Consider the following 27,811-nt stretch of genomic DNA (forward strand, 5'->3'; position numbering starts at 1 on the left):
GGGGGGGGGGGGAGGTCCGAGGCCTTAACATCCGGGCATCGCCTCATTCTTGTCCTCCCCCCACGCTCCCCACGTGCCAACAGGAAGCGGAAGTGAAGAATGCGTACTTACGTATCCCAGCTGCCACTTAGCAACGCGAGGAGGTCAGGTGACACAACCAGCTGACTCCGGTAGAGGAAGACCCTGTGGCTGGGGCTTTTGCAGCCACGATTGCCCAGCCGGGGATCCGAGCCGAACTGTCATCGTTAGAATGTCGGGCAAAGACCGAATTGAAATCTTTCCCTCGCGCATGTAAGTAAAAGAACGGGTCGAGCAGCATTCATAGGTTCTTGAACGCCTATCCCGAGCAGCAGTCCCTGTATACCCTGGACTAGCAGCGAGGGTCCTTGTTTGCTGGGCGGTCTTGAGCTTTCCTCCGTCCCTTTTCGTGAGTCTGGGGCGATGCTCCCTGACGCCCCCCTCACATATTCCTCTGAGGGAACCATGCTGGACGGAGCGATCCCAACCCGTAGGAGAGGCTGCCCGACCTGCTAGTTTTTACAGAGGTCCGCTGACTTTACTCATCAGTTGAGCCATTCATACCGTCTTCCCTTATTGAGCTGGGCAGTGGTTTTATAGAACTATGACTCGTCGCCAGTTTTGCCTAAGAGAGCTCACAGGTTAACGGAGAGATGGACCAGCCAGAAAGGTTTGACAAATATTTTGAGAAGGAAAGTTTACTATGGTGAGAAAAAGGCTTCTAGGCCAAATTGGGAGTTGAATCAAATTGCCCTAGCGTGGACGTCAAATTTGGTCTTGGATCCCTTTTGTCATTTTCTGAGGTCCCACGAAATGTCACCTGCGGTGGGACGATACCCCTGAGTTTCCGAGGCACTCCGTTTGCTCCATCACCATTGCGCCTCATTCAGACAGACCTCTGTTAATACCACCCATCAGATTGTAAAGTGGATATTTGTTTATGTGTATTTCCCACTGAATTGTGAGCTGTCTCCAAGAGGAGAGAATGTCTTGAGAATTAATTCATGGGAGGTCTACAAAAAAAGCATAGCGCCCTAAGTGTTGGGCCAGTTTTTATTACTATTTTAAGATTTTATTTATTTATTTGTTAGAGGGAGAGAGCACAAGCAGGAGGAGCGGCAGGCAGAGGGAGAGGGAGAAGCAGGCTCCCAGCTGAGCAGGGAGCCCGATGGGGAGCTCAATCCCAGGACTCTGGGATCATGACCTGAGCCAGATTGGCTGCAGCTCTTAATGAAATGAAAGGATTGTGGGGTTTTGTTTGCTTATTTTTTACAACTTCACCTACTGATTTTCTAGTAGGTGTTATATTAGGTGGGAAGCAAGTCAGTTGTGGAGAAAGGCATTGTCTGTGAAATAGGTAAGATTCAAGGCTACCCTGGGGTAGTGAGATCTGCAGAACTCCCAGCACTTGACCTTGACACTGTCTAATGTCTGCACTGAGAAACCACCAAACTAGCATGGAGAAACCACCAAACTGTGTTCTTAGAATGACCCCAGGACCCATTAAAATGCCTGAGAAAGCTCATTGCTTCCAGGAGAGTTTTTTGTTTGTTCTATCCAATACCTGATGATAGGCCCCTGACCTCCCTTTCTTAGGGCATTCACTAAAAATGGCTTACAATTAGGAATCCTTTCTTTTCCTTTTGAAATATATATCTCTCTCCTGCAGTTTAGAAGAGTCCTTCTCGGGGGCGCCTGGGTGGCACAGCGGTTAAGCGTCTGCCGTCGGCTCAGGGCGTGATCCTGGCATTATGGGATCGAGCCCCACATCAGGCTCTTCCACTATGAGCCTGCTTCTTCCTCTCCCACTCCCCCTGCTTGTGTTCCCTCTCTCGCTGGTTGTCTCTATCTCTGTCGAATAAATAAATAAAATCTTTAAAAAAAAAAAAAAAGAAGAGTCCTCTCAAGGATCTGAAAGCCATTTCTTTGAAATGTAGTTATTAGGAAGGATGGATGTCTCCCAGTGTCTGGGAGGATAGAATCCTAACTTCCATAATTGCCAGCTAGCAGACACAGCTAGCTATCATTTTCGGTGACCAGGCCTTTATAATTTTTCACTTCTGTGACTCTTCTTGAGTTCGCTCTTGCTCCTCTCCCTTATTCTTCCTTTAAAATGCCCAGCCACTTTGCACAAGTCAGAATGGAGCTCAACTCTTTCTCCTACTGTCAGTGGTTACTGAACAAAATCTGTTTTCACCACTTTAATGTCTGGCTGTGTTTATTTTTGATAGTAATCAGTGTTAACATTTTTTTGTTTTTAGTTTGAGACTAAGAAGGAAAATGGACTTCTTTGAGCTTAGACAAGAAGACTAATAGGTTTGTAAAAGTGAAAATTGCCATTTGAGAGCAGTCAGCTTGCTGATTGAGAGGAAAATAAGGTGCAGGAAATTACTGCTTCTCTAAATATTTTCCCCAAGGCTTAGCAGCAGGTATTTGGTCATGTAGTCAGATGTCTTTGATTCAGCTGAAAACAAAGTCATCGTTCTAGCTGAAGGTTGAAAATTTTTCCTAGTGCTCAGCAGCTCTAACACTTATAAAGGAGTCGGTTTTTAAATTTTTTAATTTATTTTAATTTTTTTAAAGATTTTATTTATTTATTTGACAGAGAGAGAGAGATAGCCAGCGAGAGGGGGAACACAAGCAGGGGGAGTGGGAGAGGAAGAAGCAGGCTCCCAGCGGAGGAGCCCGATATGGGGCTCGATCCCAGGACCCTGGGATCACGCCCTGGGCCAAAGGCAGACAGTTAACGACTGAGCCACCCAGGCACCCCAAGGAGTCAGTTTTTTAAAGAGCTAGGATAGAAAATACTTCAGTGACTTCTGTGTCAGACAGTTCCATCTTACATTGTTATCCTGTGAAGTGGGACTGTCTCCCACTCAGGCAGCAGAGAGAACAAAACAAGTTTAGAGTGAAAGCAAAAGAGCCATGAAGGATTTGCAGTCAACTGAAGTCCATCAAATCCAGTTTCTACCTATGACATACTGGCTGTAAGCCCTTGGGCAAGTCACTCTTCAAGTCTCAAGAATTAAAATGTGTCTATTTCACAGAGGTGCTGTTAGCTAGGAGGAAATTAAAATTAGCATGGTAAATTCAATTTTATCAACCAGCTCACCTTTTTTACTACATTGAATCTGCAGTACTGGGATTTGACTCAATTTGATCCAAGTCCTTGAGCCCGAATTCTGGTCATTAGTGTCAACAATATAATATGTTAAATGTACACATTGGGGTCGATAGTGCCAGCTAAAGCTGGAAACTGAACCAGCTTCACTTGGTTAGACCTCCAGTGAGGTCAGGCAGTGCAAATTTAGCTACTGGTAGTAGTTTTCAAAGAAAGAAGTGTTCATAAGATGCTTTTTATAATAGGCAGTGTGGCATGTGGTTGGGATACAGCGGGCCTAGGTTTGAGCCTTAGTTTGAGCCTTGGGCAAGGAAGTGGAGTCGGAAGTGTGTTTCAAACTATTGTTGTTGTTGTTTTTTTCCTAGAGTGGGAGAAAGTGTTTCATTTTTCTAAGCCTCATTTTCAAGATAACATGTAGTGTTTCTTCCAGCTATAGAATTGTCTCAGTAACCTTTCCCCTTTGGTAAAAGATTTCAGTAAAATCTAAGAATATACCCAAAGATCTGTTAATACATGCTATTTCGCAGTTGGTTATAACACCAGTCATATGAAATTATATCCCCTTATACAAATCACCTGAAGTATCTACATTATACAATCTATTGTTAAATCTTATTACCTACTTTTTAAAAATTATTTTATCTGGCATATGATAGCAAGAACAAATGTCAATTTCTGCTATTAGTTTCTTGACTTTGGTATTGGAGTTTCTGATGGGAAAAGATTGGAATAAGAGGTAACACTTCTGTAGTTTGTCACTTCTCAGAGATATGTGTCATTAGTTCCTTGAGTCATTTGCAAATTAATAAAATTATTGGTGGTAGGATTTTGACTGATGAAATGAAAACACTTTAATGCCACACTTTTAATAGAAAAAGTAATTATTGGTTGTGGTATGTATTACAAAAGGTCCAAAAGAATATAAATACAGTAAAAAGTAAATCCATTTTTTTCCACTCAGTCCCATTTCCCAAAGGAAACTGTTACCAATTTCTGTGAATCTTTTCTAGAAGTATTCTCTGTATCAATATAAGCATATTTATCCCTTACTTTGTATGAGTAAGAGAATATAATATAGATTATATTCCTCTTTTACCTTCCTCTTTTTTTATGACTGCATATCATTCCATTTTATGATGAACCATGATTTATGGAACATTTAACTTGTTTCCACTCTGTTGCTATTACACACAAGGCTGGTGTACTCATCCTTAACCTTGTATATATTTTTGTGTACATGTGGGAGTAAATCTGTAGGATAAATTCCTCACAGTGGAATTGTTGGTCCTGAAGGTAAGTGCACTTCAAATTTTGATATTTATTAGTGGACAGATTTTTAAAAAATGCTTAATACACCTGTAATGGAAACACAGACATTATTTTAACTTGCAAATCAAAAAAATATTTTAGCTATGGTGGCATCATGAAATAGGACTCCTGATAAATTTTATTATGATTTAATAAATAACTTTTCCCAGATATTGGTCAAGGAATTGTTTCTGTTTTAAATTAATGAACTTATTTATGGAACATTGAAGATGGAAATCTACAATATTGAGAAACCAATTAATTATAACTTAGCACAGATGCTATATATTCTTACTTTTCATGACATTGAAGAGTAAAGCATAATTTTAGTACTATATTGGGGAAGTAGTGTTACGTTTTTTAACAGTGGAAATAAATATCTTTAATTTTGTTTATATAGGGCACAGACCATCATGAAGGCTCGATTAAAAGGAGCACAGACAGGTCGAAACCTCCTGAAGAAAAAATCTGATGCCTTAACTCTTCGATTTCGACAGATCCTAAAGAAGATAATAGAGGTAGAATGAACTGTCCTTAGAACAGTTACTTATTTTAGAGATATCTAAGGAAAATCCAGCATGGTTCTTGGTATTTTAATTTTTTTTTCTCTAAGTTATTTTAATTAAATTTTTTTCTTTCAAAAGTAAAAATACTATTATGACTTTAACAAGTTGCAGATCATTTAATATAAGGGACTCATTACTCTTACCTTTGAAGCCCCACTTGATCCGATCTGGCCCCTGCCTACCACTCTGACCTCATTTGGAACATTCTCCTTACCATTTTCTTCCAGGACTTTTTCATTAGCTGTTTCTTCTGCTTGAAATGTTCTTTCCCAGAGCTTCTTATGATTTGCTTCTCTGGTCATTCTGGTCTCTTCAGAGAGGCCATCCCTGATCATCCAATCTGAAGTATCATCCAATCCAATTGTGTTTACCTCTGTCACGTTTCCTTATTATTATTTTTTAAAGATTTATTTATTTGAGAGAGAGAGAAAGAGAGAGGGAGCACGGGGAGGGGAACAGGGAGAGAGAGTCTTAAGCAGATTCTGCGCTTAGCACAGAGCCAGGCACGGGGTTCGATCTCACAAAGGCAAAATCATGACCTGAGGTGAAACCAAGAGTCTGATGCTTAACTAGTTGCACCAGTCAGGCACCCCACATTTCCTTATTTTTGTCATAGCATGTACTATTGCATATTTTCTTGTTTGGTTGGTTGTTCCCACTAGAGAGTATTCCATGGAAGCAGGGACTTAATCCTTTCAGTACTTATTTCCTGTGCCTAGAACAGTGCTGGCACATAGTATGTTTCAATTCAGTGCTTTTTAGGTAAATGAAATGTGAATACGGAAATATATTTAAAAAATGAAGATTATTCCCCTCCCCCTCCCAACTACCCTTCTCTCATTTCCCAGAGGAGTTCTCTGTGACACTTTGATTTATAGTCTTTCTGTCTTTCATCATGCATGTTTTTAGTAACATGGAACTGTTTTGCATTATATAATTCAATTCCTGCCTGTTCCCTGTGGCAGAGTTTGGAGAGCTTTCTGCATCAATACATAGATCTGCCTCTTTATTTATAACAGCTGCGTGGAACTCCATCGAATGGATAATGGAATTTAACCATTTTTCTGTTGGTGAATGTGTGGTCTTACTACTTAGTGGGGGAGGGTACTTATTTCCTGTGCCTTGTGTATGCGTATGTTTAAGAATACTGACCACGCTGACTCCATCTTTGGCCCTCCATCTTGTTCGTGGCTGCGCTGTGACCTTCCTCGAGGCTCTGTGTTGTGGGCTCCGTGGAGGTTAATGTTTGCCCCGACCAGAATGCGGGAAGGCTTTGTTCTCACCCGCCCTAGAGTGGCGCGCAGGTGTGGCCGCTTGAGCTGACTCCCGCGTGACCGCCCCACGAAGCCCCGAAGCCCCTCTCGCTCTATGAAAGCCGGGGGTTGTGGGCCAGGCTCGGTGGAGAGTAGCCGCGGCTTCCCTCCCTGTGGGTGAGTTATCCTGAGTAAAACGGGGTTAACGGTCCTTGGAGGCTTGCGTTGTTTTTTCCGTCTCGGGGTGCCTTCTGAGTCTGGGGGCTGCTTGACTGGCCCTCCTCCACCGTCTAGCCGCCGGCCAGCCAGCCTGGAGCCGGCGAAGCCAGCGCGCGTGTGGGGAAGGGGCGGGCCGGGCGGGAAAGCCCGAGCTGGCGGCCGCCGCCACCCGGGGAGACGCGCCTGGCGGGTGAGTGCGGAGATGCGGGGCGGGGGTCCGCGCCCCGGGGGTGGTTAGAAGACCTGCCTGAGCGGAGGAGGGAGAGCCGCCGACCCGCAGTTGCGGCGTGGCCGGGCTGCGGGTCTGGGCTTGGTGAGGCGCCGCAGAGGGCAGTCGGGAGCTGGGCGGGAATCGGAGCCGACGGGAGAAGCGGAGACGCGTTGGCTTCCTCCCCTCCGACGTAGTGTCCGGAGGAGTCCAACAGCAGCAGGGACGCTTGGGAATTAGGGCCTTGGGAGGGTGGAGAGGGTGAGTGCCGGCCGCCGCACACTGAAGGGAGAACTGTGCTGTCTCAGGACAGCGGGGACCCGGAGGCCGGGGGCCCTGGGGTAGTGACTCTGATGAGGAGGAGGTTGTCCTAGAGGAGGAAGATGATTTACAGGCACGCCTCTGATTCGAACAGAGCCGAGGCCGCTTGCTTGCCTGAGGAGGAGGGAGAAGAAATTCCCACTAGTCAGGAAACGACAGTGAGGGAATATTCCGCCACTGACTTAGTGAAGCAGAGCGGCCGACAAGGGGGGGCCAGCTGGGGTGTTGCCACGGTGGGATACCGTGGAAGATGGTGTCCTGTTGGAAGTTTGGGATGTCAAAAATGGCCTGTCAGTGCTCGGCCTGCCTTGCAACAAATATAAGCCACAGTCCTGGGACAGAATCTCAGGCACTTAGTTAACCTGATGGAATAAATGCTAGAATTAAGGTAACTTGGCCTGAAAGGGGGATGTGCCTTGTTCTCCATGGAAGAACTACAAGAAAGTCTATGTGAACTGGGAACGAAACCTGCCATTTACACCTAGCATGTTAGAGACCTAGACAAAGAATTGCTTTCCTCTGGTACGGAAGACCTTATATTAGAGTCAGCCACGGGAGCATGGTATAGGACTTAATATCTGTCCTTGCCCCTATGGTTAATTGGCCGATTGCTATTGTAGCTATTATGGTGGCTGATTTAAGTGAAACCAAAAGAATCTGTCATAAGGCAAATAGGTTGAAAAATGAGAAAAACAGAGGATCCCCCTGATGATAAAATGGCAGAAAGGGGGCCCATCAAGTTCTCTCAAACAATTACGGCAAGATCTAATTTTATACAGGATCCTGAAAGAAAATACAACCCAATTTGGAGTTGCTAAGCATTATGGAAGGTGTTGCTTAAGGGAAAGCAGTTTATTCCCTTGAAGGAGGGCTCAAGAGAACGAGGTGTTCCCCAGGAGCTCCTCTGCTGAGGAATTTCAGGGGTGTATTCCCTTTCCCTAGAGACTAGGGGTTAGGCAACAATAGGGGGAACCAGAGGCCCCATGTTGAATTAACCATTTATTGGTGTCTCACTAACAGACTGTACTAGCTGTAATAGACACTGGAGCTGAATGTACACTTATGTAAAGCCCTTGAAATTTTGGGGGGAAATAAAGGCTGTTGATGTTTATGTGGGACAAATTATCAAGGTCCTACAAACTAGTCTCTACCTACAGATTGGCAGGCTTCCGCCCCATTGTTTTCTAGTGTGTATTTCCCTCACTTGAGTATTTTGGGGGTAGATGTTCTACAGGATCTGGATCTAACAGCAACAACAGGTGGATTCAGGTTGCATATCCGAGTGAAACGCGTTGTGGATCATGCAGAATGGGAACCTATACGACTGCCGGTTTCTGGAGAGTAATAAACGTAAAACAGTATGAGCTACTAGGGGGGCATGATGAGATTACTGCCACCATTATAGAATTAGAAAAGGCAGAGGTAATTAGGCCTGCTCAGTGCCCATTCGGTAGTCGGTTTGGCCTATAATAAAATCTAATGGGACCTGGCAAATGACAACAGATTATAGGGAACTCAGTAAAATTACTCTGCCTGTCCATGTTTGTGGTGCATAATATAGCCTTATCGTTTGAGAAAATCATGGCATCCATTAAGACTTATCATTATGTACTAGATTTGTCTAATGCCTTTTCCAGCATTCATTAGGACGGGAATTCCAAGATTAATTTCCCTTCGTGTGGAGTGGGAGAGACTGTGGACGTTCCAGGTGTTGCTCCAAGGGTGTCTCAGTAGTCCTAAAGTTTGTCATAGGTTGGTAGCCAGATATTGGGAAAAATGGATATTCTCAGTGATGACAGTGCTTTATCATTATGTAGGTATAATGTTAACTTGTGATGATTTATCCTCCCTGTCTCAAGCAGTCTCGTCATTCCAGGTGTAAAGTCTCTGAGAGGTAAATACCGACAAAATCCAAGGGCTGGGTTAATTGGTAAAGTTCCTGGACATCATCTGGTCAGGTAGGATAAGTGATGCCAGAGACGGTCATTAGTAAAATGCAAGCCTTCCCAATCCCTAAAACGGTGGAGGAATTACAGGCTTTTGGTTTTTTGGGTTACTGGAGACTTTTTGTTCCCTATGTAGCAATAGAGCAGATATTAACATCTTTTAAATGCCTTGGTCAGAAGGGTAAGCCAATGGGATTGGGGACCAATAAGAGGCTGTCTTTTTTTTTTTTTTTTTTTTTAAGATTTTATTTATTAGCGAGCATGAGAGGGGAGAAGAGGAGCAGAGGGAGAAGCAGATTCCCTGCTGAGCAGGAAGCCTGAGATCCAAGAGCTCAACCCAGGACCCTGAGATCACAACGTGAGCCAAAGGCAGACACCTAACCAACTGAGGTGCCCCAGTAAGAGGCTGTCTTAAGGGCAAAAATGGCAGTAAAACAAGTACAGACCTTGGGGGTATTTTTGCCAGGTGTGAGTTGTAAATTAGATATAAATTCATATCTAGAAGGGTTTGGCTGAGGCTTGTGGGATTGACGAAATGGGAAATGGATCCTGTTAGGATTCTGGCCTCATTTATGGAAGGGAACAGAAGCCGGGTGTAGTCCCATGGAAGAACAACTATAGCTATATATCTTGCGCTGCAACAGACAGAAGGACTGAATGCTGATTTGCCTATGATGGTATGAACCTCTCTGCCAGTGCGAGGGTGAGTTAAAGGACTTGTTCAGCAAACCTGAGTGTGCCTGTGCCCAGGTAAGCACCTTACATGCTTACCTGCAGTGGAGGAGCGTTTGTAATACCAACCTGCTGTTTCATGAGCTACACTCATTACTAGGGGTGGTCACCTAAGTCAGCCCAGCCCAACTTCCAGAAGTCGCTGACATTATGCCTCCCTTCCCCCAAGTAAAGGAAGGGGAAGCCTCGCCTCCGATGGGTGCATAGTATACTGATGGCAGTTGCAGGAGAAACCTGCCTCTTTGGCATTCCTCTGCCATCTGGCTGGATTCTGATGTACTTTGGTTTGAAGAAGGAACTAAACAAAGTAGTCAATGGGCAAAATTGAGAGTGGTATGGATTGTGTTGACATATGAGCCAGTGCTTATCGATTTGGCTACTGACAGCTGGGCAGTGTCGTAGGGTTGATAGCATGGATGCTTTGATGGCACAAAGAAGATTGGGATATATTAAATAGACCTCTTTGGGGAGTAGAACTGTGGGAAGATATTTTGGAAGTATGCTCTAAGCCCGATGCAGCTGTCCAGGTAAGGCCTGTGTCCCTGCTCACTCCCCATCCACATTGCCAGGCAGTTATGAGGCAAATGCTCTAGTCCAGGCTGGAGGAAATGCTGACCCTGTTTGAAGTAGCAGAGTGGGTCCACTGTAAATCGGGACACCACCTGAGGTCCCCAAACTACTCGGCAAATAGTAAAAAGATTGTTTGCCTTTAAAATATTTCAATCTACAAGCTGCTGACAATTCTGACCCCTATGCCACCTCAGGTGATGGCCATTGTGCCATACCCTGGGGTATAGTGGGCGGACTACAAGCCCTGTTTCTTGCTGGCCGATTACATAGGCCCTTTGTATTGGAAGGGCACAAATATGCACTGACCTGTGTGGACACTCACACAGGACTTGTACAAGCCTTTGCCTGTAGAAGAGCTAATCAGGCTGCAACTATAACAGATTAACAGAACTGGAGAGCATGTACAAACACCGACTTAGATAGTGATCAGGAGACATGTTTTACTGGTCCTGACGTCCAAGAATGGGCAGAGGCCTGGGATCTGTTGTGGACTTCCCACCTGCCATATAGTCTCACTGCTGCAGGTCTAACTGGAAGGATGAATAGACTAATAGGAAACACATTAAACACTTTGTCACCAGGTGGCTCCCTCAAAGGATGGTCTCCAGTACTAACTGGCAGTTCAGCTTTTTAAAGCTGTGCCCATAGCAGGACAGATTTCTGCATATGAACACCTAAGCAGCAACACCCATGCAGCTCTTGGGTGTGAGTATTGTCAGGAGGACTGAGGCCTATTGGGGAGGAGGGACTCCTTTTGTGATTGCTACAAGACTTCCCATCTGGTAAGGCTCTAGTTCATTGGAAATTGACTTGGAATACCTCCTCTGGGTGGCTTGGTCTCCTAATCCCTTGGGGTCAGGGCCTCACATCCTGTATTTTTAACCCTTCATTGTATGTTGGTCAGGGCCCAACACGTGAAGAACTGCTTCTGACTCTTGGTGTTGAGGTAGGGTTGTTAGTATGGTTGTGTATGTACAACATAGACCCACCCTCTGATGATATTAAGGAGCAAAATAAATGGTTTCATCTCCCAGGGAAAATTCCAAAGCCAGGGACGATACTAGCTCATGGGGACTAAACCATTATCCTGTAGTTGCTAACTGAAAATTTGCCGTATGTATTGCTTGTAAAACATTTCTTACTACCCATAACCTTGCATTGTTAATGTTTCTGTTGTTTCTGGAAACATCTTGTCATAGGCCACACTAACACTGAAGTTTACAGTTGCTCCAACTGCTGGGTCTGTGGAAAGGACCTCTTTACTGGGTTGTTGGGGAACCACAGTTCTAAGTATTTTCTCTGGTCTTATAAGTGTATTAATATTGGCTGCTGTGGTATTGGGATGCAAGTTGCCTCCCAGTACCTGGCTGTATGGTCCTTGTGGAAGAATGGCATGGAAAAATTATATGGGCCATAAAGATGTCAAGGGTAGAGTGTAGGAGTGCTGACAACACTGACTCCTGCTTTAGCTTGATCATGCCACACAGTGACTTCCTTGGTGCTGCGTGTTCCGGGCCCCATGGAGGTTGTTAGCCCTGATTGAAATGTGGGAAGGCTTGTTCTCATCTTTCCTAAGTGGTCCGCAAAGGGTGCCACTTGAGGCAACTAGTACAGATGGCTGGCGCACAGAGGGTACCACTTTAGGTAACTACCCTGTGACCTTCCCATGCCCTCTTGCTGTATAAAAGTGGTTATGGTCCAGACTTGGCAGAGAACGGGTGGGAAGAGTAGCTATATAGCTGCCTGGATCATTTGTCTGTCTTCTCTATCCCTCCCTGTTGGTAAGTTACCTGGAATAAAACTCTGTGTAAATAGTATGGAACGGCTTGCATAGCTTTTCCGTCTCAGAGTGCTTCCTCCCTCTGGAGGATACTTTACCATCCCTCTTCCACTTTCTAACAGTATGTGTGCTAGCATTTCTCTGAAAAGTCTTAGAATCTCAAGGATCTGTTCATTTGCATTTTTTAAAAAGATTTTTTAAAAGATTTATTTGAGAGCGAGAGCATGAGTGAGGGGTGGAGATTTTTTGGGGAGAGAAGCAGGCTCCCCACTGAGCAGGGAGCCTGATGCAGGACTCTATCCTAGGACCCTGAGATCATGACCTGAACCAAAGGCAGATGCTTAACTGACTGAGGCACCCAGGTGCCCCTAAACATTTAAATTTTTGATGGATAATTTCCAAATTGTTCTCCAAGTTGTTACAGTAATTTACATTCCTATCAAATGATTAGTGAGAGGACCTGTTCTCTCAAATTCTTCGTAACTGGGTATTAATCTCTTTTATTTGTTGCCAATCTGTTGGGCTAAAATTGGTATCTTTTATTTTTATTCATTTTTAAAAAAAAGATTGATTTATTTCAGAGAGAGAAAGAGTGAGTGAATGAGCCAGGGAAGGGGGGTAGAGGGAGAGAGGGAATCTCAAGCAGACTCCATACTTAGCATGTAGCCTGACGCAGAGCTTGATCTCACAACCCTGAGATCGTGAACTGAGCCAAAATCACGAGTCATACGCTCAGCTGGCTGAGCCACCCAGGTGCCCCTAAAATTAGTGTCTTTTGCAGTACTTTTGATTGTGAGGTTAAGCGTCTTTTCATGTTTATGGGTAATTTGATTTTTTTGGTGAATTTCTTTTATTTATCCTTTGTAGAAGTTCTACAAATATTCTAGTTAGTATGTAAAATGCTAAAAATATTTCCCCCTAGCCTTTAACTTCTTAAAAAATATTTGGTCTAATCTGTTGGTCTTTTTTAAATACGGCTTTTGGGTTATATATAATGCTTAGGCCTAAAAAGATGAAGAAAATATTCTATGTTTTATGTTTTTTGTTTTAAAGTTTTATCTTCAAGAATTTCTGGAGTGTATGATTTAAGGAGGTAGGGACAAGCTCTTTTTGTTAAGTGGGTGGCCTGTTGAATGGTCTCTTTATGTTACTAAATTTCCATAGAGACCTGCTGCTCTTTCTGAACTCCATTACATTATATTGACTTATTTATCCCCAAATTGGATGTATTTCCTTATTTTTAATACTTGGCAACTTTGCCCACCTGCCCCACCTTTTTTCTTTCAAAAAGATTGGATTTTCTCAAACATTAAATGTTCCAGGTTTATATTAGAATCACTGTGCCATTAAAGATTTTCATTACACTGCAGTGAATTTGAGAGATTAATTTGAGCACATTAGTATGGACGCGTTCAGGAATAAGATAGGTAGGTCCTTCAGTAAAGATCATTTTCTCTTTCTTAGAAAATGTCTTTATTCTGATGTTTTATAAAACATACTGTGTTGCAGTGCTGTTAGTGACCATAACCAAAACTGTTCAAGCCAAATTGGATATTTTTGTTATCAAGTCAATATTTTAGACACATACCTGGTATCAAATACTGGTTATTAAAGAAACGTGATTTTGATGTTTTTTCCTTGTAAAAACCTTGGTTGAATCAGTTGTTGGTTTATGCTTTCCCAGACTAAAATGTTGATGGGTGAAGTGATGAGAGAAGCTGCCTTTTCACTTGCTGAGGCCAAGTTCACAGCAGGGGACTTCAGGTAAGAAGACTTACTGGGGTGTTCTGAAAAATCAAAGTGGTTTCATGTTCATTATTTCCCTTAAAACCTACTCTTAATGAAAAAAAAAATTAAGCATTAAAGACAAATGTTAGGGTTAAAAGTGTTCTTTATTATTACTCTATGACTTAACACCAGTTTATTATCACCCATGTATGTCTGTTACAGATTTGTAGGCACCGGATACTTAACATTCTGTAGTCTGTTTTCATTTAACATTGTATCATAAACATCTTTCCTTATTTGCACATAGCTGTATAACCTTTCTCTAGGTGTACATAATGGTGAACTTTTGGGTTGATTTTCAGATTTTTAGAATATTGATAAAGATGCCATGAACATTTTATAATATAATATTATATATATATATATATATTTCTGTAGAATTATTTCCTTAGGATAAGTTTGAGAAAGGAATTGGTTTAAACGGCATGAATTCTAAGGCTTTTGTCATATCAATATATGCTTTATATATGAAGCATGTAAAATGGTTTAGTTTTTGCTTTACGGGGCGGGGGGGGTTTGCCAGTTATGTTGTGTGATTCTCCCCAAATAAGCTTGTGTGGTAAACCAGGCAGATGGTGTTATTTTCCCTTTAAATTCAGTGCCTTCCTGATGTCAGATCGCTATTTGGGAACAGAGGTGGAAATTGTTTTCAGGATTTTTTATTTTCGTTGTCTTTCCCCAGTGACACAATGTCCCCATTCCTAGTTTGTGTTATTCAGGAGGATTAGCTGACAGGTTTTACAATCTCAGGGACATAAGGCCCCTTGAAGAGATAAACTTTAATTTTTGCCAGCGTTGATAGAATAGCAACTTGCATTGACTTTTCTAGCAGAGGGAGGGAATCAGTAGTATGTAAAGTGATATGTGAATGTGTTTTAGGGTGGTTATGGTGAAAACACTTCAGTTTATGATAAGAACAAGTTGGGGAGTCAGACAACCAGATGGAAGTTAGGTTCCAGGGTAAGGGAATTGAACTCCTACTTAGACAAATCTAAAAGGTTTGGACAGCAAACCCAGAAGGAAGGAGTTTCTCTAAGTTACATTAGCTGAATAAAAATCCTTAAAGTCACATCTGTGGCACCACATGCCTGACTGAAAACTCAAGCAGTCTGTGTACTTTAAAGTCATTCTTTGTTGTTTTCTTATGGTTCATGTTTTGAATATTGTTCATTCTTTGCTCTCTGAGGCTCTCTTCTGGCAGCAGTAATTTTTCTTTTTCTGGAAAAACAGTTACCAAACATACTTACTTGTGCTATCTCATGCTTGTTGAAATTACCTGATGGGTCCCTGTAGTTTTATTTCTCACTCTAAAATCTCAACTAAATCAAGGCCTTTTCTTTTTTGGCAGCACTACAGTTATCCAAAATGTAAATAAAGCCCAAGTGAAGATCCGAGCTAAGAAGGATAATGTAGCAGGTAACTTTTCAGCCCTTTAGGATCCTTAGGAAGAAAAGATGACATTTAAAAATTAACCTGTTTGTACCCCAAGATCTTCATGTCCTAATTAATCTCTTCTACTTAGAACAAATGGATTTGCTTTAAATGTTAAAATCTTTGTAACTTGTGGTTGCCAGAGGATGGGGGTGGGGGAAATGGGGATAAAGTTATGTATGACGAATATCTTCTAGAGATTGGCTGTACAATGTGTAGTGCCTATAGTTAACAATGCAGTGTTGTGTATTTAACAACTTAGGGTAGATCTTCTGTTGAGTATTAACACACACACACACACACACACACACACACACAAGAAAAGGGACACAAATCTTTTAAAGGAGATAGATAAATTTATTACCTTGATTGTGGTGATGGTATCATGGATGTATACATATATCTGAATTCATCAAAATGTGTACATTAAATATATGCAATTTTTTTTTTTGCATTTTACATATACCTCAAAACTGAAAGGAAAAAAATTGTAACAGCTTGATCTCTTATTACTCAGGATAATTTGATTATTAAATAGGAATGAACACTTAAGATACCAGGTTCCTAAATTCATTTATTGAAACCAGTGAAGTTCCAGACAGTCTCTTGACTTTTGAGTGTTTGCTGAAAAAGAAACACAGGGAACAATGGTGATTAAGAAACAGGACTTCAAGGACATGTTTGTGAATCCACATGTTTCTGTGTTTAACAGGTGTTACTTTGCCAGTGTTTGAACATTACCATGAAGGAACTGACAGTAAGTGTGACACTTTGGTAGTGTATGTCTTTGGGTTCTCCAGATTCCTCTTTAAATGAACCTTTTTCTGGTAAATGGGTGCTGGATAGACTTTCTTAGAGTTTAGAGGTTCCAGTGTGAGCATCCTTCTTATATGGTACAGTTGGGACACGAGTTAATCAGTTAATAAAAGTGTTATGGTAGGGAGTCATAAAACATTATAATGTCTTAAAATATTTTATTTCAACCTAGAAATACATACATGTAAACTTAGTCATTTGCCATTAAAAAAATATGAGGCCTTTGAGTATGAATCCAATAATTAGACTTCTGTGTTGTCTTTCTACATAAACTATACCCATAATGCATTGTTCATAATTTCTAGTTTTTTGTTTTTTTTAAATTTTTTATTATGTTAGTCACCATACAGTACATCATTAGTTTTTGATGTAGTGTTCCATGATTCATTGTTTGCGTATAACACCCAGTGCTCCATGCAATACGTGCCTTCCTTAATACCCATCACCGGGCTAGCCCATCCCCCCACTCCCCTCCCTTCTGAAACCCTCAGTTTGTTTCCCAGAGTCCATAGTCTCTTGTGGTTCATTCCCCCTTCTGTTTACCCCCCCTTCATTCTTCCCTTCCTTCTCCTAACGATCTCCCTGCTATTCCTTATGTTCCATAAATGAGTGAAACCATATGATAATTATTGTTCTCTGCTTGACTTATTTCACTTAGCATAATCTCCTCCAGTCCCGTCCATGTTGCTGCAAATGTTGGGTAATCATTCTTTCTGATGGCTGAGTAATATTCCATTGTATATATGGACCACATCTTCTTTATCCATTCGTCTATTGAAGGGCATCTCAGCTTCTTCCACAGTTTAGCTATTGTGGACATTGCTGCTATGAACATTAGGGTGCATATGGCCCTTCACTGCGTCTGTATCTTTGGGGTAAATACCCAGTAGTGCAATTGCTGAGTCCTAGGGTAGCTCTATTTTTAACTTTTTGAGGGACCTCCACACTGTTTTCCAAAGTGGCTGTACCAACTTGCATTCCCACCAACAGTGTAAGAGGGTTCCCCTTTCTCCACATCCTCTCCAACATTTGTTGTTTCTTGCCTTGTCCATTTTTGCCATTCTAACTGGCATAAGGTAGTATCTCAGTGTGGTTTTGATTTGAATTTCCCTGATGGCTAATGATGTTGAACATTTTTTCATGTGTCTGTTAGCCATTTGTATGTCTTCATTGGAAAAGTGTCTGTTCATGTCTTCTGCCCAATTTTTGATTTGTTTCTTGTGTATTGAGTTTGAGAAGTTCTTTATAGATCTTGGATACCAGCCTTTTGTCTGTAGTTTCATTTGCAAATATCTTCTCCCGTTGTGTGGGTTGCCTCTTTGTTTTGATGACTATTTCCTTTGCCGTGCAAAAACGTTTTAATCTTGATGAAGTCTCACAAGTTCATTTTTTTCTTCTGTTTCCTTTGCCTTTGGAGACGTGTCATGAAAGAAGTTGCTGTGGCCGATGTCGAAGAGGTTACAGCCTATGTTCTCCTCTAGGATTTTGATGGATTCCTGTCTCACATCGAGGTCTTTCATCCATTTGGAGTTTATCTTTGTGTTTGGTGTGAGAGAATGGTCACGTTTCATTCTTTTGCATATAGCTGTCCAATTTTCCCAGGCCCATTTATTGAAGAGACTGCCTTTTTTCCACAGGATGTTTTTTCCTGCTTTGTCAAAGATTAGTTGACCATAAAGTCGAGGGTCCATTTCTGGGTTCTCTATTCTGTTCCATTGGTCTGTGTGTCTGTTTTTGTGCCAGTGCCATGCTGTCTTGTTGATCATAGCTTTGTAGTATAGCTTGAAATCAGGCAACGTGATGCCCCCAGCTTTGTTTTTCCTTTTCAAAAATTCCTTGGAGATTCGGGGTCTTTTCTGGTTCCACACAAATTTTAGGATTGTTTGTTCCAGCTCTTTGAAAAATGTCATTGGTATTTTGATCGAGATGGCGTTGAAAGTGTAGATTGCTCTGGGTAGCACAGACATTTTAACTATGTTTATTCTTCCGATTCATGAGCATGGAATGTTTTTTCATCTTTTTGTGTCTTCTTCAATGTCTTTCATTAGTGTTCTATAGTTCCTAGAGTATAGATCCTTTATCTTTGGGGTTTATTCCGAGATATATTATGGGTTTTGTGCTATTGTAAATGGAATTGATTCCCTAATTTCTCTTTCTTCAGTCTCATTGTTCGTGTATAGAAATGCAACTGATTTCTGAGCATTGATTTTGTGTCTTCTTCAATGTCTTTCATTAGTGTTCTATAGTTCCTAGAGTATAGATCCTTTATCTTTGGGGTTTATTCCGAGATATATTATGGGTTTTGTGCTATTGTAAATGGAATTGATTCCCTAATTTCTCTTTCTTCAGTCTCATTGTTCGTGTATAGAAATGCAACTGATTTCTGAGCATTGATTTTTGTATCCTGCGACATTACTGAATTGTTGTATGAGTTCTAGTAATTTGGGGGTGGAGACTTTTGGGTTTTCCATATAAAGTGTCATGTCATCTGCGAAGAGAGAGAGTTTGACTTCTTTGCCAATTTGAATACCTTTTATTCTTTTTTGTTGTCTGATTGCTGTTGCAAGGACTTCTAGTACTATGTTGAACAGTAATGGTGAGAGTGGGCATCCTTGTCGTGTTCCTGATCTTAAGGGAAAGGCTCTCAGCATTTCCCCATTGAGAATGATATTCGCTGTAGGCTTTTCGTAGATGGTTTTTATGAAATTGAGGAATGTACCCTCTATCCCTAGACTCTGAAGGGTTTTAATCAGGAAAGGATGCTGTATTTTGTCAAATCCTTTTTCTGCATCAGTTGAGAGGATCATATGGTTCTTGTCTCTTCTGTTATTAATGTGATCTATCACACAAATTTGCGAATGTTGAACCCCCCCTTCCCAAGGTAATACTGGCCTCGTAGAATGAGTTTGGTAGTTTTCCTTCTGTTTCTATTTTTTGAAACAGCTTCAGAAGAATAGGTATTATTTCTTCTTTGAATGTTTGGTAGAGTTCCGCAGGGAATCCATCAGGCCCTGGACTCTTGTTTTTGGGGAGGTTTTTGATCACTAATTCAATCTCTCTTTTTTTTTTTTTTTTTTTTTAAGATTTTATTTATTTATTTGACAGAGACAGCCAGCAAGAGAGGGAACACAAGCAGGGGGAGTGGGAGAGGAAGAAGCAGGCTCCTAGCGGAGGAGCCTAATGTGGGGCTCGATCCCAAAATGCCGGGATCACGCCCTGAGCCAAAGGCAGATGCTTAACGACTGTGCCACCCAGGCGCCCCACTAATTCAATCTCTTCACGATTAATCGGTCTGTTTAGATAATCAGTTTCTTCCTGTTTCAGTCCTGGTAGTTTATAGGTTTCCAGGAAGGCATCCATTTCTTCCAGGTTGTTTAATTTATTGGCATATACTTGTTGATAATAGTTTCTAATGCTTTTTTCTATTTCCTTGGTGTTGGTCGTGATCTCTCTGCTTTCATTCATAATTTTATTAATTTGGGTCCTTTCTCTATTCTTTTGAATAAGTCTGGCCAGTGGCTTATCGATCTTATTTTTTCAAAGAACCAGCTTCTAGAAGGTTTTGTTGATCTGTTCTGTGCTCCTGGTTTCAAATTCATTGATCTCTGCTCTAATCTTAATCAGTTGTCTTCTCGTGCATGGGTTAGGCCTGTTCTGTTGCAACTCTAGCTTCTTGAGGTGAGAATATAAGGACTGTTTTTTAGATTGTTCTGTTCTTTTGAGTGAGGTTTGGATGGCTATGTATTTTCCCCTTAGGGTGGCCTTCGCAGAGTCCCATAGGTTTTGGACCAATGTGTTTTTGTTCTCATTGGTTTCCATAAATTGCTTAAGTTCTTTAATTTCCTGGTTTACCCAATCATTCTTAAGCAGGATGGTTCTTAGTTTCCAAGTGTGTGAGTTTCTTCCAAATTTTTCCTTGTGATTGAGTTCCAGTTTCAAAGCATTGTGGTCTGAGAATATGCAGAGAATAATCTCAGTCTTTTGGTATTGGTTGAAACATCTTTTGTGACCCGGTATATGGTCTATTCTGGAGAAAGTTCCATGTGCATTCAAAAAGAATGCGTATTCTGTTGTTCTAGGGTGTATGAGGTCCTTCTGATCCAGTGTTTCATTCAGAGCTCTTGTTTCTGTGTTGATTTTCTGTTTAGATGATCTGTCTGTTGCTGAGAGCGGAATGTTGAGGTCCCCTGCTATTAACATATTATTATCTATATGTCTCTCTTTATTCTGGTTAAGAGTTGGCTTATGTAGCTGGCTGCTCCCCTTTTGGGGGCATAGATATTTATAATTGTTAGATCCTCTTGTTGGATACACCCTTTAAGAATAATACAGTGTCCTTCTGTATCTCTAACTACTGTCTTTAGTTTAAAATCTAATCTGATATGAGAATTGCTACCCCAGCTTTCTTTTGAGGTCCGTTGGCATGAAAAATGGTTCTCCATCCCTTCACTTTCAGTCTGGATGTATCTTTAGGTTCAAAATGAGTCTCTTGTAGACAGCATATGGACGGGTCATGTCTTTTTATCCAATCTGCAACCCTGTGGCATTTATGGGAGCATTTAGGTCATTCACATTGAGAGTGATTATTGAGAGATACAGTTTTAATGTTGTCATGTTGCCTGTGAAGTCTTTGTTTCTATAGATTGTAAATTTCTGTTCTGTATCACTCTTGGGGTCTCTTTACTTCTGTAGAACCCCTTTAATATTTCTTGTAGGGCTGGCTTGGTGACCACATATTCTTTCAGTTTCTGCCAGTCTTGGAAGCTCCTTGTCTCTCCATCCATTCTGAATGACAGCCTTGCTGGGTAAAGTATGCTCGGCTGCATGTTCTTCTCACTTAGTGCTCTGAGTATGTCTTGCCAGCTTTTTCTGGCTTGCCAGGTCTCTGTAGACAGGTGTGGTGTTATTCTGATGTTCCTCCCTGTACATGAGGAATCTCTTCCCCCTCGCTGCTTTCAAGATTGTTTCCTTGGATCTAAGATTTGCGAATTGTACTATTATGTGACGTGGTGTCAGTCTGTTCTCATTGATCTTGGGAGGGGTCCTCTCTGCCTCTTGGAGATGAATGCTTGTTTTCTCCGCCAGAAGGGAAGTTTTCAGCTACAGTTTGTTCAAATATCTCTTCTAGACCTCTCTTTTTCTCCACCCCCTCGGGGATGCCGATGATTCTGACATTGGAATGTTTTATTGAGTCAGTTACTCCCGTAGTCTTTTTTCTTGAAACCGGAGTTTTTTAAGCCATGTTTTTTCTTTTTCTTTCTTTTCTGTCATCCTCTAACTCACTAATTCGTTCTTCTGCCTTGTTTACACTGCCGTCAGAGCATCCTGTTTAGACTGTATTTGAGTCATAGCATTCTTAATTTCTGCCAGATTTGCTCTCATTTCCGTCCTTAGAGGTTCTATATTTTCGTTAATATTTTCTTCAAGCCTACACATCATCTTGACCATTGTTACTCTGAACTCCATTTCTGACAATTTGGTTATATCCATATCCATTAGTTCTGTGGCAGAGGCCACAGTCTCTGTTTCTTTCCTTTGTTGAGGGTTCCTCCTCGTCATTCTGATGAGGTGTGGTTGCGGAGATGTACAGAGCCCAAATTATTGACCAGGACCCAAGCAGGACGCACTTGTTTTATAGGGACCTTAAGGACGTGGGCTTCTTGTTTTTTCAGCCTGCCTTCTGGGGGAGGGGCCTGCTGTGCCGATACTCAGGCAACCCTGTTTGGGCAGAGTTATCCTGTCCCCTATGGGGGGGTGGGGCGTGGGCACAGTGCAGACCGGTTTTTCCAGACTTTTGTTCTCTGGTGGCTTTCCCTAGCAGTTTTCTGTGACTCTTCTGAGAATCAGAGCAGCAGTGGCTGTATCCTAGCCTCTGTCTCAGAACAGAGAGATCGCAGTCCGCTCTCCACTGAGCTCTCCTGGCCACTCTGTTTCTGTCGGTGCTGCTAAAAACCCTGCGTTTCCCGGGTTGTGTGCCCCACAGCCGTTCTCCTAGCCGTTGCTCCCAGGACTGACAGGTCTCTCCCCATTGTGCTTCTAGCACTGCCAGCCGCTCCCGGTTCCTGTGCGCGCTCCCGAGTTCCCGGTTTCAGTCTGGTTTGAGTGCACGTTCCGGAGCTCCGGTTTTTAGTCTGGTTTCCTGGCGGCTACCGATCCGAGAGTCCAGCCCGCCTCCCGCTCCCCGGTGCAGGAGGCTACAGTTTCTCGGCACCCTAGCACGGTGGCTCCCTCCCCCTTCTGTTTATCTTCCGATATCTGTGCATGAATTCACGGCTCCCCGCTTCATACCTTGATACCCAGCGCGGGAGATGTTCGTTTGTAGAGATCCAGATGTATCTTCTTATGTCTCAGGCTAATTTTGTGGGTGTTCGGGATGGTCTGGTAGATAACCAGCTTGATTCAGGGGACCAGCTGAAAAAGTGTCCCCTGATCTTCCGCCATCTTTTTTCCTCCCCCAGTTTGAGTTTCTTTAAAGTAAAATGAGGTCTTAGACTCTGTGATGCAATCTAAATGCTAAATCTTCCCAGATTTTATGGCTCATTCTCAATTTTTTTACAGTCGTCTTAGCATTTCCTAATTTTTTGGGTACTAACACATCTTTATTGAGTTTTTCCAAAATCAACTTTTTTTCATAGAAGCGATAATTTTTGGCACTCATATTCCACTGGTTCACATAGAGTGTTTAGTGTAGCTCAAATGAAGAAGTGGAGCAAGCTAGAGAGTCACCCTTTACTGGAGTGTCACTGTACCGTGGGCATCAGGCCGTATCATGCCCAAGGGAATGGGGCCCAAGGTGATAAAGTGAAGGTTGGTAAAAGCTTCTCCTATAGTTACATTTAGAATAGTTTCCTTGGGAAGAAAAAATGTTCACTGTTACTCTTAACTATAGAGAAGAAATCGATGGTTACCAGAGGGGCGGGGGGAGGTGGGTGGGAGATAGGTGATAGGGAGTAAGGAGTGCACTTGTGATGAGCTGCAGGTATTGCATGGACGTGTTGAATCACTATATCGAACACCTAAAACTAACATTACACTGTATTTTAACTGGAAGTTAAATAAAAACTTAAATGCTTAAAACCTCACATCAAAAAAACCAAGCATATTGACTGTACAGGATGTCTTGGGGAGTGGGACGGGTACTTCACATTTGCATTTAACGGGATAGTGGATTCGTTTCTCCTTGTTTGGTATTATTCTGAGTTTTGGGGAAATTTATGGGGAAGATTATTTACTCTCTAATTACAAATGTCTGACTGGTTCTTTCAGGTTATGAACTGACTGGCTTAGCCAGAGGTGGGGAACAGTTGGCTAAATTAAAGAGGAATTATGCCAAAGCAGTGGAATTACTGGTGGAACTAGCTTCGCTTCAGGTGAGTAGCAGAAGAGCCGGAGAACTCCTGCTGCAGTTTGATGTCTGAGGGTCATTTGGGGAAAATTCACATCTTGAATCAGAGCATCCCGCACTTAGTGCTTTAGTCTGGTTCCATGATTTTATGGGAAACAAGCCAGAGATGTTTTGATTTCTGAAATGGTGCCTTCCACACCATCGTCCCTGCTGATGACTAACGAAACGTGTGTGCATTGGTAGAGTTTCACTCTTAAGTGAGAACAGCAGGCAATACTAGATTTAAATGTAAATATAACATGGTTTGTGCATGAAAGCTATTTTTTTCCCCTTTATGGTCAGTTTATATCTATCCATCTATCTGCCTATAGTAGTGCCTGATTCTCTCCCCTTGCCATTTTTATAACTTCAGGCAAATCTGAAGTAAACAAATTATAATAGTCTGGAAGTAGTCTTAGCTCTGTGGGAATTGTTGAAAAGTAGCCTTGGTTTCCAAATGTTTTTTATAAGTGCAGTCTGCATAAAGCCAGACAGGACATGATTAGGAAGACTTCATGCTTAAATTATTAATTTGTCCTCTTATTTTAGACTTCCTTTGTTACTTTGGATGAAGCCATTAAGATAACCAACAGGCGTGTAAATGCCATTGAACATGGTGAGTGTGAGCTGCTGTGAGGCTCTTTGTTCATCCACTTGTCCATAGCTCCACATTTGCGTGGGAATCAGGCGCTGATCGCAAGGTGAATAAGACCTTGCCCTGTCCACAGTGGGCGGGGCAGTGTGGGTCAGCCGCACGGGAGGTGTTAGTAGTAAGTGCTTTAATAGAGTTGTGTAACGCCCCCCAAATCCATTATGTGAGGGAACGGTGAGTCAAAAATTCTGAAGTGTTTTATTCATTTCTGGTTATAAAGGACGAAACTTTTTCAAAAGCCCTAGTGTTTTCTTTAGTTCTTTCCCGTGATTCCGTAATCTGTTCAAACACATTAAATATTTAACTTTAAATCCCTTTCCTGTAGGCTTTATGTCCTGGTCTTCTCCTTGATTCCTAAACATTTTTACGTTTGATGCATTTATTTTCTCTTTATTTCATTATTCTATAACTGTGCCTAGCGTTGGCACAATGCTTTCTGTTCAAGAAACTCCGTTTTCATTAAAGAAACATTCAATTTTAAGGTAAGAAAGGAACAAATTTTGAACAGGAAAGAAGTTATTTTGCACTCTCAGTGTTAAAGAGGAAGTTATCTCATTTTTAAAAACTCAGCACACATTTCCTGACCAGTTGCTGGTGCCAGACCTTGTAAATGGAACTGTAAGCAAAACAAAGTGGATAAGGTGATAGTTCCAGCTCTCAACGAAGTTCGCATTTTAGAAGCAGATAAGCAAATTCTCAGTAAAGCAGCACCTTATGACTAACCTAAAACACAGCTTAGTGCATTCTCTCTGCTTGATGGTCTGCTTTTTAATAGGGATTGTGATTATATTTAAAATAACATCTGTGGTTCAGTGTTGTATAGTCACATAAATTCAGTGTATTCAGTGTTGTGTATATTGTGGTCGTAGAATTGTGTTGTGTATGTCGTGTATATTATCTGTCCATAGAAAGGATAGTGGAAGAGCATATACAGAAATACTTACAGTAGTTATTTTAGGGTGGTTGGATTATACTTAATTTTTTTTGTTTTCTAAGTTTTCTGCATTAAATCACATTAATTTTAAAATTAGATAAAATATACAGATGAAAACTGGCAATTTGAAAAAAGTTCTCAAGTTCTCACATATGTATTTTTTTAAACCCTAGTCATCATTCCCCGGATCGAACGTACCCTGGCTTATATCATCACAGAGCTGGATGAGCGAGAGCGGGAAGAGTTCTATAGGTTTGTTGGAATCGGCAGTTAGTAATCATTTTTTGTTTTTCATATCCCAAAGATTCCGTTTGCTGAGAGACTGTTGGCTTAAGTTCTTTAGAATTAGCAAAGCCTGTATTTTATTCTGATAAATGAGAAGCAAGGCATAATATTGGTAAAGGCTCTAGAGACTAATCTATGCCAGGTTTTGTACATATTTAAAATATGGCTTCTCCAAAAAGGGCCTTAGGAGGAACTATTCAGAGACTTGATTATTCTTTAAAATCAAATAATAATTTAGATTGGGTGTCTCCCTCATTAGAAGAAACTGGAATTAATCAACAAATGTGTATTGCATGGTGAACGTGTTCCAGGAGTATAAGTACTTGGGGGCATTACGTAATAATAACCATTAGGGAATTAGCACAGTACTCAGAGAAATGATGCATGTACGTGAATTGGTTGTGAACAGTTGGAGTTGGTAGGGACAGCAGATCCTAAATAGGTGGTAGTATACAGAGGTCAGTGTGCCAGGTTCAGAGAAGGTGGGAGACAGGTAAAGGCCTATATTCAGGGAAGACGTGGCCACCTGTGATTTATAATCTTTTTTTTTTTTTTTAAGATTATTTATTTATTTATTCGACAGAGATAGAGACAGCCAGCGAGAGAGGGAACACAAGCAGGGGGAGTGGGAGAGGAAGAAGCAGGCTCCTAGTAGAGGAGCCCGATGTGGGGCTTGATCCCATAACGCCAGGATCACGCCCTGAGCCGAAGGCAGACGCTTAACCGCTGTACCACCCAGGCGCCCCTATGATTTATAATCTTAATTATAAAAGGTTATTGTGTTTCTGTCCTTCAGTGACATTCAGGATTGTGGTGATCCAAACTGATCCAAAATTCTAGTGAATGTCCGAATGCTCAAAAGGTGTTCCATTATCAAGGGATGGATTTCGAGGTTTATTGAGTCTGGGATAGGAACTTTTTAAAGAAATATTTACTGCTAAGAATATCCGTCACATTCTTATGCTCAGATTGGCACATGGGATTGTCTTCCAAGAAAAGAGCTTTCTCTGCAGACATGTAGGACGTGGTTAGTCTTCCTTCCCTGCCCCCCCCAACTCCATTATTAGCTTAAAATGTATATATCCTACCTCAAATCTTTATTTTAAAAATGGGTTATAGATCACTGAAATCGAAATAAAAGTAAAATTTTGTTCTAGTTTGTAGGTGTTTATGATCCTTGTTACAAAACTAGCAGAAATGAAATCTACTTAGAACTGAAACAGTGTTCAGAAAAGTCCCTCCTTTTGTTTTACAGGTTAAAGAAAATACAGGAGAAGAAAAAGATTCTCAAGGAAAAATCAGAGAAGGACTTGGAGCAACGGAGGGCAGCTGGCGAGGTGATGGAGCCTGCTAACCTTTTGGCTGAAGAGAAGGATGAGGATCTTCTGTTTGAATAATCTTTCCTGCTCGGGTTCTTTCATAAGCCCTAACATGGTACCATTTTAACTCACGGTGTGTAGGTTTGGTATGTGTGGCTATTTATTTTTTGGCCTAAGAATTTCACTGGTGGTAAAATTTCCCTGGATGTTGGTTATGGGACTACCTTTGCAAAATCCTAATTCAACAACCATTTATCACATGAGATTTGTAGACCCTGTCCAGGAACCTGTAGAATTTATTCGGCAGAAGCAGTACCCTACGCCATTTACATCTGTTCGGTGATCTGCTTACCAAGTGTATTAGGAAACCCCCCTTAGGAAGCAGCAGTGGCCTCAGGCCAGCTGTTGCTGTAGCAGCCTTTGTTCCTACCTGCTCTGACACCGTGGCACTCTTGTCTGAGATTGCTCTAGCCATCCTGTGTAACCCTGGTACTTCTCTCAAGCGTTATGAAACCTTCACTATTTTTCCCTGCATGACAGGTCTCTGTCCTGTCATGGGAGTTCTGCCAATTTTAATGTGATTATGGTATAAACAGTAAAATGATTTAAAAATGAGTTGTTCTTTTTTTTTTTATTTACTATCAGTCATGTTCTTATGTTCAGATTGGCACATATGGGATTGTCCTCTAAAAAGAGCTTTCTCTGTAGACATGTAGGATGTGTATAGTCTCCTTTTTCCCCCTTCATAGTTATGTGTTTTCCTGATAAGCTTACTGAGATGATTGTTGAATTTTGGGGTACTCATAAACATGCCAGTGAGTTAAGTAATAAGTAGTAAGGTAACTTTTTATCTTATAAGCAGTAACACTTGCTGTCTTAACCCATTAAATAGGAAGATGAGGCATTTGAGTGGCTGTATCAGGAGCTGACTGAGGTTTTTCGTGCTGTTTGATTGGTGAGCCATCCATGTTTACTCGGGCTTTCTTGTACCCAGTCCTGGGCATTTCTGAGGTGATTGGCTATGGGACAGTTTTTGGTGAAATTGTTAACACTTGGCTTATGAGTATTGTATTTAAGTCAATTGATAACACAAGTGTAGGCTTTTTAAAGTACCAAGTAATTTTGAAACATTTAGTACCTGCAACAAAATCGTCTTAGAA

At 41.6% G+C, this 27,811-nt stretch overlaps 1 protein-coding gene across 2 annotated transcripts; it reads left to right on the plus strand.

The window, feature by feature from the left end:
- The first annotated feature begins 135 nt into the window (after positions 1–135).
- ATP6V1D (ATPase H+ transporting V1 subunit D) lies at positions 136–27,266 on the plus strand. 2 transcript variants are annotated; one of them, XM_008700632.2, is made up of 9 exons: positions 136–291; positions 4,848–4,965; positions 13,727–13,806; positions 15,179–15,246; positions 15,974–16,018; positions 23,344–23,447; positions 24,011–24,077; positions 25,221–25,299; positions 26,588–27,266. In XM_008700632.2, the coding sequence occupies exons 1-9, from the start codon at positions 251–253 to the stop codon at positions 26,727–26,729; spliced, it is 744 nt and encodes a 247-aa protein (XP_008698854.1). In that variant the 5' UTR covers positions 136–250; the 3' UTR covers positions 26,730–27,266. The 2 variants fall into 2 exon arrangements, with proteins under 2 accessions (XP_008698854.1, XP_008698859.1); XM_008700637.2 differs by having other exon boundaries at positions 25,221–25,316; positions 26,588–26,782.
- The last annotated feature ends 545 nt before the right edge of the window (positions 27,267–27,811 follow it).

This window comes from Ursus maritimus, unplaced genomic scaffold, assembly GCF_017311325.1.
Source record: "Ursus maritimus isolate PB19 unplaced genomic scaffold, ASM1731132v1 scaffold_25, whole genome shotgun sequence".
Lineage (NCBI taxonomy): Eukaryota > Metazoa > Chordata > Mammalia > Carnivora > Ursidae > Ursus > Ursus maritimus.